The sequence below is a fragment of the Capra hircus genome, chromosome 21 (genome assembly GCF_001704415.2).
Source record: "Capra hircus breed San Clemente chromosome 21, ASM170441v1, whole genome shotgun sequence".
Taxonomy (NCBI): domain Eukaryota; kingdom Metazoa; phylum Chordata; class Mammalia; order Artiodactyla; family Bovidae; genus Capra; species Capra hircus.
Window position 1 is genome coordinate 25918822 of NC_030828.1, and position 14350 is coordinate 25933171.

The following is a 14350-nucleotide window of genomic DNA, read 5'->3' on the forward strand; positions in this document are numbered from 1 at the left end:
GGTCCAGTCTTTTGCACAACTCACAGCTCTCAGTGTGAAATTACCCAGCTATGTGTCGTCACACTCAGGACTGAACTTGTCAGTGGCAGGATGGGGTCTTTTCATCTCCAGCTCTCCCACCTGAAGCACAGTTCCTGGCTCAAAATCAGAGCTTTGCAAATGCTGTTTGTAGTGGGTACAGGCCCTGTTTTCTTACAGCAGCTTCTGCATAAAGAAGGGATGTCCTGATTAACCCCATTTCTTAGTTGAAGAATAGATGGGGAAACTGAGTCTCATGGCAATGAAGCCAGAACTGGAAGCAGATGCCTCTTGAGTGCGGAGGAAGGTGTAGACGCTCATGTCTCCACTTTTCTCCAGAGTCCCCACATATCAAGTGCATGGAGTGGTTGATGTAAATATGCGACCGAACCAACCACATTTTTCTTCCTCCTCCAGAAATTTTTTGCCCTGTGCAGTCTCAGTGTAGGAGGATCAGGTGACCAAGGCTTTTTAGAATCTTCCTTTCTGGGCTCTGACGATGACACATCATGTATTCTGAGGCATTGACATCATCTCCTTCCTCCTGAACGCCCTCGTGGTGGCTCCATCATTCAAGCTCTGTCATCTTTCACCTGGACCATCGTGACCTTCATTCATTCACAGGCGAAGTGCAGGTACAAGAAGAATAAATCACCAGGGACCAGACCTAGAATGGGAGGGGCAGGGACTGGCCAAGGACAAGCTTCCTTGGAAAAGTGACGTTTGAGCTGAATCTGAATGAGTGTTCGGAGTTAGCTTGGTGAAGAGAGAACTTTCTGGCCACAGGACACAGCGCGTGCAAAGGCCCTGAGGTGGGAGGGAATGTGGTGTGTTCGTAAAACTGATGGGGCAGTGCGGCCAGAGCCCACGAGGCAGGCAGGAGAGGTGGATGGCAGTCTGACCACCCAGGGACTGGCTGGGAGCTCCACATTTGTGCTGAGAGCAGAGAGAAACTGCTGGGGGACAGAAAGAAGCAAAGGCTGGACCGGTCAGCTCCAGCTCCCCTGTGAATGATGCGGGGGAAGAATAGAAGCAGAAAGGCCAAGGGAGGAGGCCCTGCGACAGGCCAGCAGCAGAACCCAGGGACAGAGGGGCTGCGGGGACGTGACGGCACGCCTTGGTGGCTGGGTTTGGGAACTGCCGTTGAAGAGATGGTATTGATGCCACTGCCTGCGTGAGCTCACCTAGAGAGAGAGCAGAGCAGAGGGGGCTGTGGAAGCGCCTGGAGGCCTAGAGGAGGGGCAACTGGCTGAGAGGAGGAGGGGCCTGCGAGGCTGCAGGGAGAGGATGCGGCCCCTGGCAACCAGGAGAGTCTGGTGATGGAGTGGGCAGCCGCGCCCCGCAGAGAAGGGCAGGGGCAGAGACGAGACCCCCATGATGATGGCAGCTCCCTAGCAGCGTGACAGAGACACAGGCCTGATGGAGGGGGATTGAAAGGAGCCTGGGGGGTGAGGAGAGCCTGAGGGGCACGCGACGGGGAGCAGTGACTTGCCCCGTGTGACAACTCTTACTCTGACGAGTTCTTCATCTGCTTTTAGGGTCGATTTACATTTTGATATGTGGTGTTTTGGTCAGTAGGATGCGTTCATGTTTCTGTGGCACTCAAGCCTCTCAGTTTAAAAATTTATTTATATATTTAACTGCGCCGGGTCTTTGTTGTGGTGTGCAGGATCTTTAGTTTTTCTCCGTGTCCACGAGGAGGAAAGAAGTTTTCACTACTCCTACCCTGGTTACATTGTCTGTTTATTTGGCTGCACCGGGTTTTAGTTGCGGCACTTGGATCTTTAGTTGTGGCCTGGGCGCTCTTAGTTGCAGCCCATGGGATCTAGTTCCTCGACAAGGGATGGAACCTGGGCCCCTGCACTGGGAGCCTGGAATCTTAGCCACTACCCTGGACGTTCAGCAGGGGAGTCCCAAGCCTCTGGTTTTTCTTTTTTCAAGGTGCTGACCATGACCTCCATACACCTCTCAGTGGAGTTCCTTTGCCGGTGCCCGCTTGGGACGCCCAAAGAAAACGAGAGTGGAAAGGATGTAGATGGTTCACCCAGGATTTCTGGGCTCCCCTGCTGGGCTGTGTGAACCCTTTGAAGGCCGAGTAGAGCTGTGTAGGGCCGTGGGGTCCCAGGGCTGTGATAGGGGCACGTGCACCTCTTCAGGTGAGGCTCTCATGGTTGAGAGCATGGCGTCGCCAGGAGGGAGTCGTGTCCACATTGGTTCAGGGTGGAGGGTGCGTGGGTGAAGTCCTACAGGGACCTTGGGAGAGTGGAAGTTGGGGGCAGCCAGTGGACGTACTCTCGGGGCCTGTCTGCTGACCCTCCTCTGGGGTATGGGGCAGACCAGCCAGGTTAAAGGCAGAACTCTGGGCAGGAAGCTGGTGTAAGGTCAGTGAAGGACAAGAATCCCAGCTCAGGCTCCCTGGGCTGTGGCAGCCCCTCTTGGCCTCCCTTTGCACGGGCATCACCCTGGAGACACTTTGCGTGGGAGCTGCAGAGGAGTCAGTCGTATGGCCAACTCCCTTCTGTGGCCCCTGTCCCCTTTCCTGCACTCCTGTGAGACATAGCCATAAAAACCAAATTGCAGAAGTGATCTAATTCCTTACAGAAAGAAGTTATACTAAGTTTTGTTAGTGTCTATGTATATGTTACCTGGCTTCCCAAGTGGCACTAGTGATACGGAATCCGCCTGCCAGCAGAGGAGATGTGGGTTCGATCCCTGGTCCAGGAAGATCTCCTGGAGAAGAAGGAAGTGGCAACCCACTCCAGTGTTCTTGCCTGGGAAATCCCATGGACAGAGGAGCCTGGTGGGCTACAGTCCATGAGGTCGCAAAGAGTCAGACACAACTGAGTAACTGAGCATGTGCACGTGTGTGTTACTCAGAAAACGCTTAGACGTCCTTTTGTGCTCCAGACATTATGCTAAGTGCTTTACAGATGTTAGCTTTTTTAATCGTCATAGCAGTGTCGTGAGGAATTTACTGCTTATTATTATGGCCATTTTCTAGACAGAAGACTGAGGTATAGAGAAGCTAAGTTTTGCTCAAGGGTTCTGGAAAAGTACAGACACGCACACACAATATCTGCTTTAAAAAGCATTCTTGTCTTGGGGGGAAGTAAAAGGAGAAGAGGGACCATACCTTCTGCCAGGTATCTGACATAAGGGATCTTCCTTAAGCGCCACAGTAACTGTGGATAATGTGGGCCTTTTCGTTATTTATAGATGAGGAGTCTGTTGCTTAGGGGATGATGGCCGCAGGGCCATCTGCAGGGCCGCAGGGCACTCTGAGGCCACAGGGCATAACTTGCCTGTGGCCGCAGAGTGACCCCAAAGCATGGACACTTTCTGCACGTCACACCATGTCCACCTGGCTCTGTGATTTAGAGGCTGGATGTTACGATGCCTCCTGTTGCCCCCCCTCCCCTGCCTGGGAAAGGGTCTGCTGGCTGCCCAGCCTCTGCCTGGGCCCCTTGAGGAGGCGAGGGCCCTGCAGGGGTGGGACTGACCCATGAGAGCTCACTATCCCCCTTCACAGCCCTGTAGCTGGGGCATGGCACTGACTTCTCTCTGCCCCAACTCGCTCGCGTAAAATGGGCTGATTTATGCCTCTCTTGTAAGCTGGATGTAAAGCTCATGTGAAGAGATTAGAACAGAGGAAGCACCTAACGTAAATCTTTTAGGGAGATCTATGCCTGTTAGCTATAGGTATACATTTAGCCCCTCCTTTTGGGATTTCCTTCCCATTTTGGTCACCATAGAGCACTGAGAAGCTTCCTGCGCTGTACAGTAGGTTCTCATTAGCTATTGATTTCATACGCAGTGAAAGTAAAAGGGAAGTCTCTCAGTCGTGTCCAGTTCTTTGCGACCCCATGGACTGTAGCCTACCAGGGTCCTCCGTCCATGGGATTTTCCAGGCAAGAGTACTGGAGTGGGTTGCTATTTCCTCCTCCAGGGGATCTTCCTGACCCAGGGATTGAACCCGGCTCTCCTGCGTTGCAGGCAGACGCTTTACCGTCTGAGCCACCAGGGAAGCCCTAGTAAGTGTATATATGTTGATGTTTATCGTCATCATTAAGCCAACCCATTCCATTGTTGGACTCTTTTTATTAAAAAGTCATCCTCTTCCTTTGACTCGTTTGTGCACTGCTTCCAGCTCTCCAGCTGTATATGCTTTCCAATGTGTCTTACAGTGAAACCCTTTAAAAATATTTATTTCTCTATTTGTGGTCATTAAATTAACACATCATTTGATTATTGTTAAATTAGCACAAGTTATTTGGGAAAAAAATTCTAGTATATTCAAAAATAAAAAGAGCTTTTAGGAGAAAACAAAACCCACCTATAATTCCCACAACAAAAATAGCCAAGTTTAACACATTGGTGTACTTGTATCTGCCTTCCAGTCTTTTTCTGTACATATAGCAAGTACACACACACACACACACACACACACACACACACTGCCCTTGCATCCTCTTGTGTATGCATGCTCAGTTGCTTCAGTCATGTCTGACTCTTTGAGATCCCGTGGACTGTAGCCCACCAGGCTCCTCTGTCCATGGGATTCTCCAGGCAAGCATACAGGAGTGAGTTGCCATGCCCTCCTGCAGGGGATCTTCCGGACCCAGAGATGGAGTCCTCATACTCCTGTGGTTCCTGCATTGCGGGCAGGTTCTTTACCGCTGAGCCACCAGGTCAGCCCTTGTGAGGCATGGGTAATTTGATGTCTCTTGATGCATACTGCCAAGTCCTCCTACACAGAGGCTGTGTTCATGCACACCTCAGGGTATGACTGTGGCTAGGTCGTCACCTGTTAGGTATCTGATGATATTGCCTGTCTGCCAAGTGCTATAGTCAAGGTTCCACTTTACTTCCTTTTGAAGTGAAATTCAGAAACCCTGCACATCAATAGTGTACTCACAGGACTGCTTTCCATCTAATTGAATAGCTTTTTCTATTCCACTTAAAACCTTGCTCTGCCTTGGAGAGCCTCACCTCTGACACCAGGTGAGTGAACTTTCTCTGCTCACTTTTCCTGGATAGATGTCCTAGGAGCTTTGCTAACTTATATTCAAATCATATGGAGAAGTTGCCAGGTTTAGGGATCAGGTAGTCGCTTATCCAAAGAAGGCTAACCGCGGAACAGTTGGTAGATACGGATGTCGATTATAGATGAGAGAGATGTATTTTTTATATTTTTATTTGAATGTATTAAGAGTGGTTTTAAAAGACGTTAGAGAAAAGTTTAACCTTTCAAGTGAATTTTGGTCTCATTGATTGCATATTTCACTTGGTTTGTTTGGTATCTAAAACACTATGTTAGTTACCACAATGATATTTGGTAAAATGAGACATCCATTCCATGAATCAGTTAAGAAATAGGAAAGCAGCAGATTTCCTTGACGTCATAAAATGTGTTTGTCTTAAACCCGCAATTATATTCAAAGACCAAGCAAGTTTACTTACCATCACCATAATCATGATCATTTTAATCATTGCTGCTTGAGAGTTTTTTCCCTTCCCGAACACTGTTTGAGGCTCTTTATAAACATTATCCTGAATTTTTCAAGTGATCCTTTAAAGTAGATTATTATTAAGAAGTTTTTGGGTTGTAATTTTAAACCAGATATGTTTCACTGCAGAACCCAGTGGCCTTTCTATTCCCACTTACTGGTCATTGTTATCAAATATCTTGGAAACTCTGGCCAATGAAACAAGACTTGAAAAGAAATCAAACATTTAACTATTTAAAGTGAGAAAATAGTATTATTTGTAGCCCAAAGGCTTGGTAAAATTAGAAAATTCATAAGACTTAATGACAAATTATTAGAGCAAATGTGAAAATTTGGTGAAATGGCAGGACACATGGCAATGGCCCTAGAAACTCTTTATCCAGGAATTCAGATTTTGAAAGGATAATACATATACAGAACAGCAAGGGAAGGGAGGGCAGCACCTCTCTTAGCTGCTGGTCAAATCGGTTGACATCACTTGCGAAGAGTTACCGCAGCACAGTTGTCGTCATAGCTACTAAGCAATCAGAAAGTATCTGGGAAAGGTGATCTCATTCACGCTGGTAGCAGTGATCACAATACACTGTCACATCATAGTAACATCGTAAAGTAGAAATAAACTGGATGCTGGGACTTCCCTGGTGGGCCAGGGGCGAAGACTTTGAGCTCCCAGTGCAGGGGTCCCAGGTTTGATTCCTGGTCGGAGCTAGACCCCACGTTGCCACAAGTAAGAGTTTGCATGCTGCAACTCTAGATCCCATATGCTGCAACTAAGACCTGAAGCAGCCAAATCAATAAGCAAATAGAATGAAAGTGTTAAAGAAGTTAGTCATTATTTAAAAAAAAAAAAAAAAAAAACACCTTATGGGGAAAAGGAAGGACTAGAATAAATGAGGTTAGGACAGTTGGCCTTTTCTTCTGCTGTGGACTGAATTGTATCTTCCCAAAATTCGTTTGTTGAAGCCTTAACACCCCAGTTGACTGTTTTGAAGATAGAGCTTATGGCAGGTAGTTAAGGTTAAATGAGGTTATGAGGTCATGAGTCTAGTGCCCTAGGATTGGTGGCCTTATAAGAAGAGAAAATGTGACAACATGGAGGGAAGGTGGCAGTCTGCAGTCCAGCAAGAGGGTCCTTACTGCAGCCAGTTTGGCTGGCACCTTCATCTTGGACTTCCCATTCTCCAGACTGTGTGGAAATACATTTCTTTTGTTCAGGCTGCTCAGTGTATGGTATTTTGTTATGGCAACTGGAGCTGACCAATACATTTTAAACTCTACCTCTTAAGGCTTTATCTAGTGTTAAAAAATCTTTCAACCTAAAAAAGCAAGCAACAAATTTGGAGAAAGATTAAGTATTTTCAGAAAATTTGGCAAAGCTTCAGTATCTGTCATAAAAAGCATCTTACAACTAGATGAGAAAGAACACCTGAAACTTAGAAGAGAAGTGGATATAAGATATACAAATGCAGGGGGGTGGGGGGGCCCAAGAGGGAGGGGATATATGTATACCTGTGGCTGATTCATTTCATTGTACAGAAAAACTAATGCAACATTGTGAAGCAGTTATCCTTCCATCTAAAAAAATAAAGATAAAATAAAAAAATATACAAATGCAATTTACAAGAGAAAAGTAGAACTAGAATGAGCCACATTTTCTTAGAAATGCTTCTTGAAAATGAGAAAGAAATCTAAAACAGAGGGGATATGTGTATACATATAAGTGATTCAGTGTGCTCTACAGCAGAAATTTAACAATATTGTAAAGCAACTACATTCCAACAAAAACTAATTAAAAAAGAAATGCTTCTTGAGCTGGGGAGGGGGTAGTTTTGGCCATTGTGACGGGTGAGCCGACATCCATATGTATTGTTTGGGTAGCCCTCTTTGCTGGGGATGCGTTTGTGCCTCTCAGTCTTCAAATTCTGTTAATGTATTTGCTCCCTTGCTCCTCTCCCCCTAAAGCCACCATGCCCTGGCTTTATGACACACTCATGTCACATGTGAAGATTGCAGCCGGCTCAGCGTGTCTGTCAGGTGCCCTTCACGAAGCATACGCTTTCTCCCTGGTAGAAACTACTGTATCTACCTGCCAGCTCACATTTGGCATCTTGCACCACGCTGGGAGGGCACGAGAGTATACCCAGCGGGTGTTGATGGAGGCAAGCTGGTTGTGGACCTATCCTCACTGGCCCTTCTTCTGGGCCGATGAAACTTAATCATGGGAAATGGTCACTCAGAATAAGATGACAGCAAGTCTGGGCCCTCCCCGTGGCCCGGCCCCTGTTCCAGGGGACGCACCTCGGCAAGTCACTGAATCTCTCTTTCCTTGCATCCCTCATCTCTCTGAGGAAAGGACTGGACTTTCCAAACTCCTCTGCCCTTGCCCCATAGACAGGGTTTCTATGGAGCATTACAGTCCACAACTTTGTTTTCCCCACATAGAATGGGACAAATATCATCTTCTTTCCTAACTGCACATTGTCTTCCGTTTTCCACTCCTTCCTCCTCCTTGCCAACCTCTGAGCCAGAAGGTGACTGCAGGTGGGTCTTTCCAAGTCTGCAGACACAGGTGAAGATCTCTCACAGCTTGACATGTCCTTAGTTCAAAGGCAGGAACGAGGTAGTTGACTTTAAAAAACTAGAGTCACATGAAACATTATTTGTTCAGAAAGTGCATTTTAGGAATCTCCACATGGACTTCCCTAGTGGTCCAGTGGTTAAGAATATGCCTGCCAATGCAGGGAATACTGCATGGGTTCGATCCCTGATTTAGGAAGATCCCACACGCAGCAGACAGAGCAACTGAGCCCGTGCGCCAGAACTCCTGAGCCCGCCCGCAACAAGAGAAGCCTCTGCAGTGAGAGGCCCGCACACCGCAACAGAGTAGCCCCTGCTCGCTACAGCTGGAGGAAGCCTGTGAGCAGCAATGAAGACCCGGTGCAGCCCCCCAAATTAATTAATTAATTGATAAACATTAATTAGAGACCTTTATGGTATCTGGGATAGTCACAGTTAAATAAATGTCCTCCTATTAGGACTTCTCAGTCTATTTTGGGGGAACTTTGGAATCTTGGAGAAGGGAATAAGGGTGTGGCTTTTTCCTCGCCTGTTTGACCACGGAACCCTTTTCTTGGAAAATCTTAAGGGCCTGATGTTCTGTGGGACTTACTTTGGGAAGTGGTGACTTTTGTTTTTGCCCGTGTTTGCACGGGCAGTGACTCAGCCTTCAGTTTGAGGCCTTAATGGACTTAACCTGGTTTAGCCTCCGTTTCAGGAAAAAACACAAATTTCTTATCAGAAGCAGGCAGATGTCAGATTATGAGGTCGTTGCTGGTCGTACTGCCTAGCTGCCACAAATACAGTACAGTCACTGTCTACAGTGGAGAGGATTGCATTAGTTGAAAGAAAAGCCTGATAGCTCTCAAATTTGTGTGACTCCAGTGGAGTAGCTAAATTAAGATTGTGCCTGTTAGTACTGTGAGATTCTTCTTCAGAAGTTTCGAGGGGACTAGTTCAAGTTGACCTTAGAATATCTGTATTAAACACAATGTCTTTGGGCATAACTGAGGATCAGATGCCTCTGTGGTTTCTGGGAGGAGGCAGAGCTGTAACTTCTGAGCATCACCAGCATTCCTTCACTGACAAGGGTCCAGATTTTCATATTTATCCGAGACTGTCTTTCTGAAATGAGTTTTGTAGACTCTTGCTTCCCTTCTGCCCTGGATAAGAGTCGGGCTGAGAAAATCGAGCCCTGTGCAAGTCATTCACAAGAGCAATAAACAGGATCAGAGAGGCCACTGGAGGATTGCTCTTGCCATTTAATGGTCTGAGGACAGGGCGTCTGAGTTCACAAGCTTGCCACAAAGTGGGAAGGAGAAATTCTTTAACTGTGGTTTCTTTGAAATGTAGAATGCTGATCATTGCCTTAACAAGCTTCCAAAAGTTTCTAGCTGGTAAGAAATAATATATCATGGTAACGAAGCACAGGGAAGGCACTCTCATCTAATGACAGACCTACTTATGCTTTAAATTAAGATTTCTGCCTCGGAAGGCGTGGCTGTAGAGAGCCGCCATCACTGGCTTACCGTGCAGCCTGTTGTTGTTCAATCTCTAAGCTGTGTCTGACTCTTTGCGACCCCAGGGACTGCAGCACACCAGGGTTCCCTATCCTTCACTATCTCCCGGAGCTTGCTCAAACTCATGTCCTTTGAGTCGATGATGCCATCCAACATCGACTGTTGCCCACTTCTCCTCCTGCCCTCAATCTTTCTCCGCATCAGGGTCTTTCTAATGAGTTCACATCAGGTGGCCAAAGTATTGGAGCTTCAGTTTCAGCATCAGTCCTCCCAATGAATATTCAGGGTTGATTTCCTTTAGGACTAATTGGCTTGGTCTCCTTGCAGTCCAAGGGACTCTCAAGAGTCTTCTCTGGCACCACAACTCAAAAGCATCAGTTCTTCAGTGCTCAACCTCCTTTATGGTCCAGTTCTCACATCCATACATCCCTACTGGAAAAACCATAGCTTTGATGATATGGACCTTTGTCAGCAAAGAGATGTCTCTGCTTGTTAATACACTCTCTAGGTTTGTCATAGTTTTCCTTTCTTGTGGCCTGAGGGGGTGTTTTTAAGGCCCTGGGACCTCACGGTCCTCATCATGAATGGAGGGCCAGGAAGGACTCTATAGTCAGGGATTCTGAGTCCAAATTTAAGCGGGGAGCAGAGTTTCTGCTTGAACACAGATGCCCAGCGTGAGGTCGGAGCATCTGTGATGCTGCTGCAGGAGACTGGCTCTCTAGGTTTGCCCCAGTGGGCTACCAGTATTTGGGACCAGCAGTGGTTCTTTCCCTGTAAGCTTTTGCCATGTGCCTGAACTTCTGAACATCTTACCTGCCTCCAGGTGACAGGAAACAGGAGTTCTTTATGAATGCTGTTAGCTGTGAGAACTTTTTTTTTCCTACCCACCGAAACTAAATACAGGCATGCTGCCTGGCATGTTGTTTTCCAGAGGAGAAAGGCAGAGCCTGGACTAGGGAAGGGCTCAGTTGGGTCACATGACTAAGGAAGGGCCAGTACCCAGGTCCCCTGGTTCTCCTCCCAGGTGGTGCTTTTGCTCAGCTGGACAATTTTTCTGCTCATTCCTGGACTTCTCTGTCATTAACAAAACTTCTCTTTGCCGAATTACAGAAATGGCTTCAGACATCCCTGGCTCAGTGACGTTGCCCGTCGCCCCCATGGCGGCCACTGGACAGGTGAGGATGGCGGGGGCCATGCCTGCCCGAGGAGGAAAGCGGCGATCTGGGTAAGCCCCCTCGGCATTTCTGGGAACCGCGTTGGATATGCATTGCACAACATTCTTGACCTGTTAGGAAAATATTGTCTCTCCCTGTCCCAGAGAGTAAGAGCTCAGCAGTTTGCATCCTGTTTATTAGATTCCGCGGGATTCCTAACCAGGCATGTGATCGCCTCTAAGTGTTTTTGGGCCTCGGCACCCAGCTGGGGACTTCTGTTTGCTTGTCCTTGCTGTGAGAACGGCTCTGTAGTCCTGCTGGGCCTTGCTCCAGCCATCTCTCTCAGGGAGGGGACTCACCCATCCGCCCACCTGAGCCCACCAGCCAGAGGCAGCCCTGAGGGTCGAGCCTCAGCTCCTGTGGGCAGCAAGGATCCCTCTGGTGCTTTCTGTTCTTTGCTCTGGCTACCAGTCTTTGCCAGGTGCTGTGCAGGAATTCCTCTCAAAAAAAAAAAGAAAAGAAAAAACCTGGCTCTAGTCCAGGATCTAAAGGCTGGGCAGCTTCCACTGTAACCTACTCTGCTCGTAACGTTGGTAAGAGTGATCGGTTCTGGTGGGACCAGAAAGACCATCACTCTTGAGCCGATGGAACCCCAAACAGCGTCTACTCATGACGTACCACGTCTGAAGCTGAGTTACAGCCATCACAGGTCCCTGCAAGAAGAGCACAGTCTAAGAAGAGCACTGTCAGACTCTTGTTTATCAACCAGCTCCTTTTCTTCATTGAATCAACTTCATTTTCAATGAAATATTCGATATACAGAGTTTCTCACGTAGAGTCAGTTTGTCCTGTGAATGCATTTTCCCACAACACAGGTTCTCCCCAGGAAGACAAGGCTCCTAATTTGTAAAATGGTCCAGCATTTTAAACCCTAGAGTTTCCTCTTAACCACTGTAATTCTTAAAGGCGCCTGGGCTGGCCCCAGCAGGGGTGGAGGTGGGGGGCAGGTGTGTTTTGAGGATCTAGAATGGAATAGGGTAGGATGAAAAAGCGCCTTCAGTGTTATCATTTCAGGTGGTGAAAAGACTGCTGCCTGTGTGCTGGTCTTCAAAAGAGGGGCTAAGATTTTGGTGATTATGGAGGGGGTTATGGAGCCTGGTTCCCCACTTTCCTTTGGTTCAGCTCCCTCCCACCCCTAAATGCAGCCAGAGTTCCATATTTATGGTGGGACCCACTGAGCTGTTGTGATCAGTGGGGTGCTTGGGGCCACACTCCTCAGATCAGCCTGCCTCCAGGGCTTACTGCAAACCCAGATATCCTCCTTTAACCAGCTCTTCTTTCTAACTAGGTGCTAAGCTCAGTGGAGTCTGGGTTGTTAAAAGAATGCACTTGCTGTCAACATATCAGCTTACTGCATGTTTTTTTTTTTTAAAGAATCCAGGTCTTTAAAAAATTATTTTAAATGCCTTTGCTCTCTCACATCCATTCCCTGGGGACAGAGCCTCAGTGCAGGCCCAGTCCTTTTTAAGAAGCCGGCACAGGACTCTCTAATGCAGGAAGGTAGGGCTGGGCCAGGCACCAGGCAGAGGTTGGAGCCCAGTATTGCGGGGAGGGAAGTGGTCTGTGAGAGACTCTGCCAGGAGTCTGTGCCACTCCCTGCCCCCACTCTTGCAGGGTGTGTGCTAGGCTTCAGGGAACTGAGGCTACTCCCCTCCTCTGCCCCCGAGTTCCTGGCCCTGGCCTGACGTCTGGACCCTGACTTCTGCTGGCTCCCTGAGCTGATGATCGGACAGTGGACTCAGGCTTCTTTGTGAAGGAGTCCTCCCAGCTGCCCCGTTCCCTCCCAGATCACGTATACTCGGTGTGACTCTAGAGGTGGAAAAGGACCTTGGTGGGGTGAGACTGAGACACAGCCTAGAGCAGGGGTCCCCAACCTGCTGGGTCCCCCACGGTACTGGTCCGTGACCCGTTAGGAACTGGGCTGCAGAGCAGGAGGTGAGCAGCAGTGAGCAATGGAGTGAAGCTTCATCTATACTTGTAGCCACTCCGCATCACTCACATCACCACCTCAACTCCACCTCCTGTTGGATTGGCGGCGGCATTGGATTCTCATAGGAGCTCAAACTCTACAGTGAACTGCACATGCAAGGGTTCTGGGTTGCCTCACTCCTTATGAGAAGCATCCCGAAACCTTCCCCTGGCCCCCATCGGCGGAAAAATTGTCTTCCATGAAACTGATCCCCAAAAAGGTGCCAGAAAGGTTGGGAACTGCTGGCCTAGAGTTCTACTCCACTTAGAACCAAGGAAGCCCAACGCCAAGCAAAAATATCAGAGGTTCAACGGGATGAGCAGCAATTGCTGGCACACCCTCCCAAGCAGAAGGAGGAGGACGTACACCCCTGGAGGCAGATCAGGGAGCCAGCCGCCTCCCGGAGGCCTGTGCTTCATTTTCTTCATTCTTGGAGCCCTACACCTGCCTCCATTTCCCGCTTCAGAGGGAGCAGCCAGAAAACTGTGCTTCCTTCTGCTAAGCCCCTGGGACTCACGGGGGCAGCTCTGTGTCTCAGCCCTTTTCACAGGGAGGTTTCCAGAGTAATTCTTACCTCTGTATTGTTACACGTTTTGCTGAAATTCTGTGATGGAGGCCATCGCTGTTGTAGAGTAGCCACAGCAGTGATAAGGCTCCTCTGCTCTCAGCCCCCGTGCTTGTACCAAGGAGACCCCGATGGAAGTCACGTTCCTCAAATAGCGGGTCACCCCACTCGGGGTCCCCACCCGTGAACTGTGGCACATTTACACATGCTTCCCCGTCTCTGCCACCTTGCCCCCATCCTCCTTCTCTCCTAGAGTGTTTGGCACAGTTGGAGACACAGGGAGGGGGAGAAAAAGAGAGGAGAGGTGGGCTGTGTTGTTGTTCAGTCGCTCAGTCGTGTCCAACTCCTTGTGACCCCAGGGACCGCGGCATGCCTGGCTTCTCTGTCCTTCACTCTCTCCTGGAGTTGCCCAAACATATCCAGTATTCTTGCCTGAAAAATCCCGTGGACAGAGGAGCCAGGAGGGCTACCGTCCGTGGGGTTGCAGAAAGCTGGACATGACTGATGTGACAGCATGCTAGCGCACACGTCCATTGAGTCGGTGATGCCCCAGCCATCTCATCCTCTGTTGCCCCTTCTCCTTCTGCCTTCAGTCTTTCCCAGAATCCGGGTCTTTTCCAATAAGTTGGCTCTTCGCATCAGGTGGGCAAAGTCTTGGAGCTTCAGCTTCAGCATCAGTCCTTCCAGTGAATATCTAGGGTTGATTTCCTTTAGGACTGACTGGTTTGATCTCCTTGCTGTCCAAGAGGTGGGCTGTGGCAGGTGGAAAGGTCCTTCCTCCCGCTCCTCTTCCCTACCCAGGTCTTCCCACTCTGACTTGGTTATTCTGGTGGAGGAACTTGTCCCGATTCCCAGGATAACTACCCAGCCCTGGGGTTTCAGAGCCAAGTAGAACTGACCCCTAGCGGGTTTGGCTCCCCTGGCCACATGCCTGGCTGGCTGCCGAGGATCCTCTGGCCCGAATGTTCCCTCCACTCCCCTGACAGCCTCTCCAGTACACG

At 48.8% G+C, this 14350-nt stretch overlaps 1 protein-coding gene across 5 annotated transcripts in view; it reads left to right on the forward strand.

Annotated features, from left to right (window-relative positions):
* The window catches only part of ARNT2 (aryl hydrocarbon receptor nuclear translocator 2), a 190526-nt gene that overhangs the window by 26711 nt on the left and 149465 nt on the right, over positions 1-14350 (forward strand). For 4 of the 5 annotated variants that reach the window (XM_018066310.1, XM_018066308.1, XM_018066309.1 and 1 more), the window contains exon 2: positions 10712-10826. In XM_018066310.1, the coding sequence (XP_017921799.1) occupies positions 10712-10826 (115 nt within the window). Of the gene's footprint in view, positions 1-347; positions 654-10711; positions 10827-14350 lie in introns of those variants that run through there. The other variant, XM_005695068.3, reaches the window with a different exon arrangement.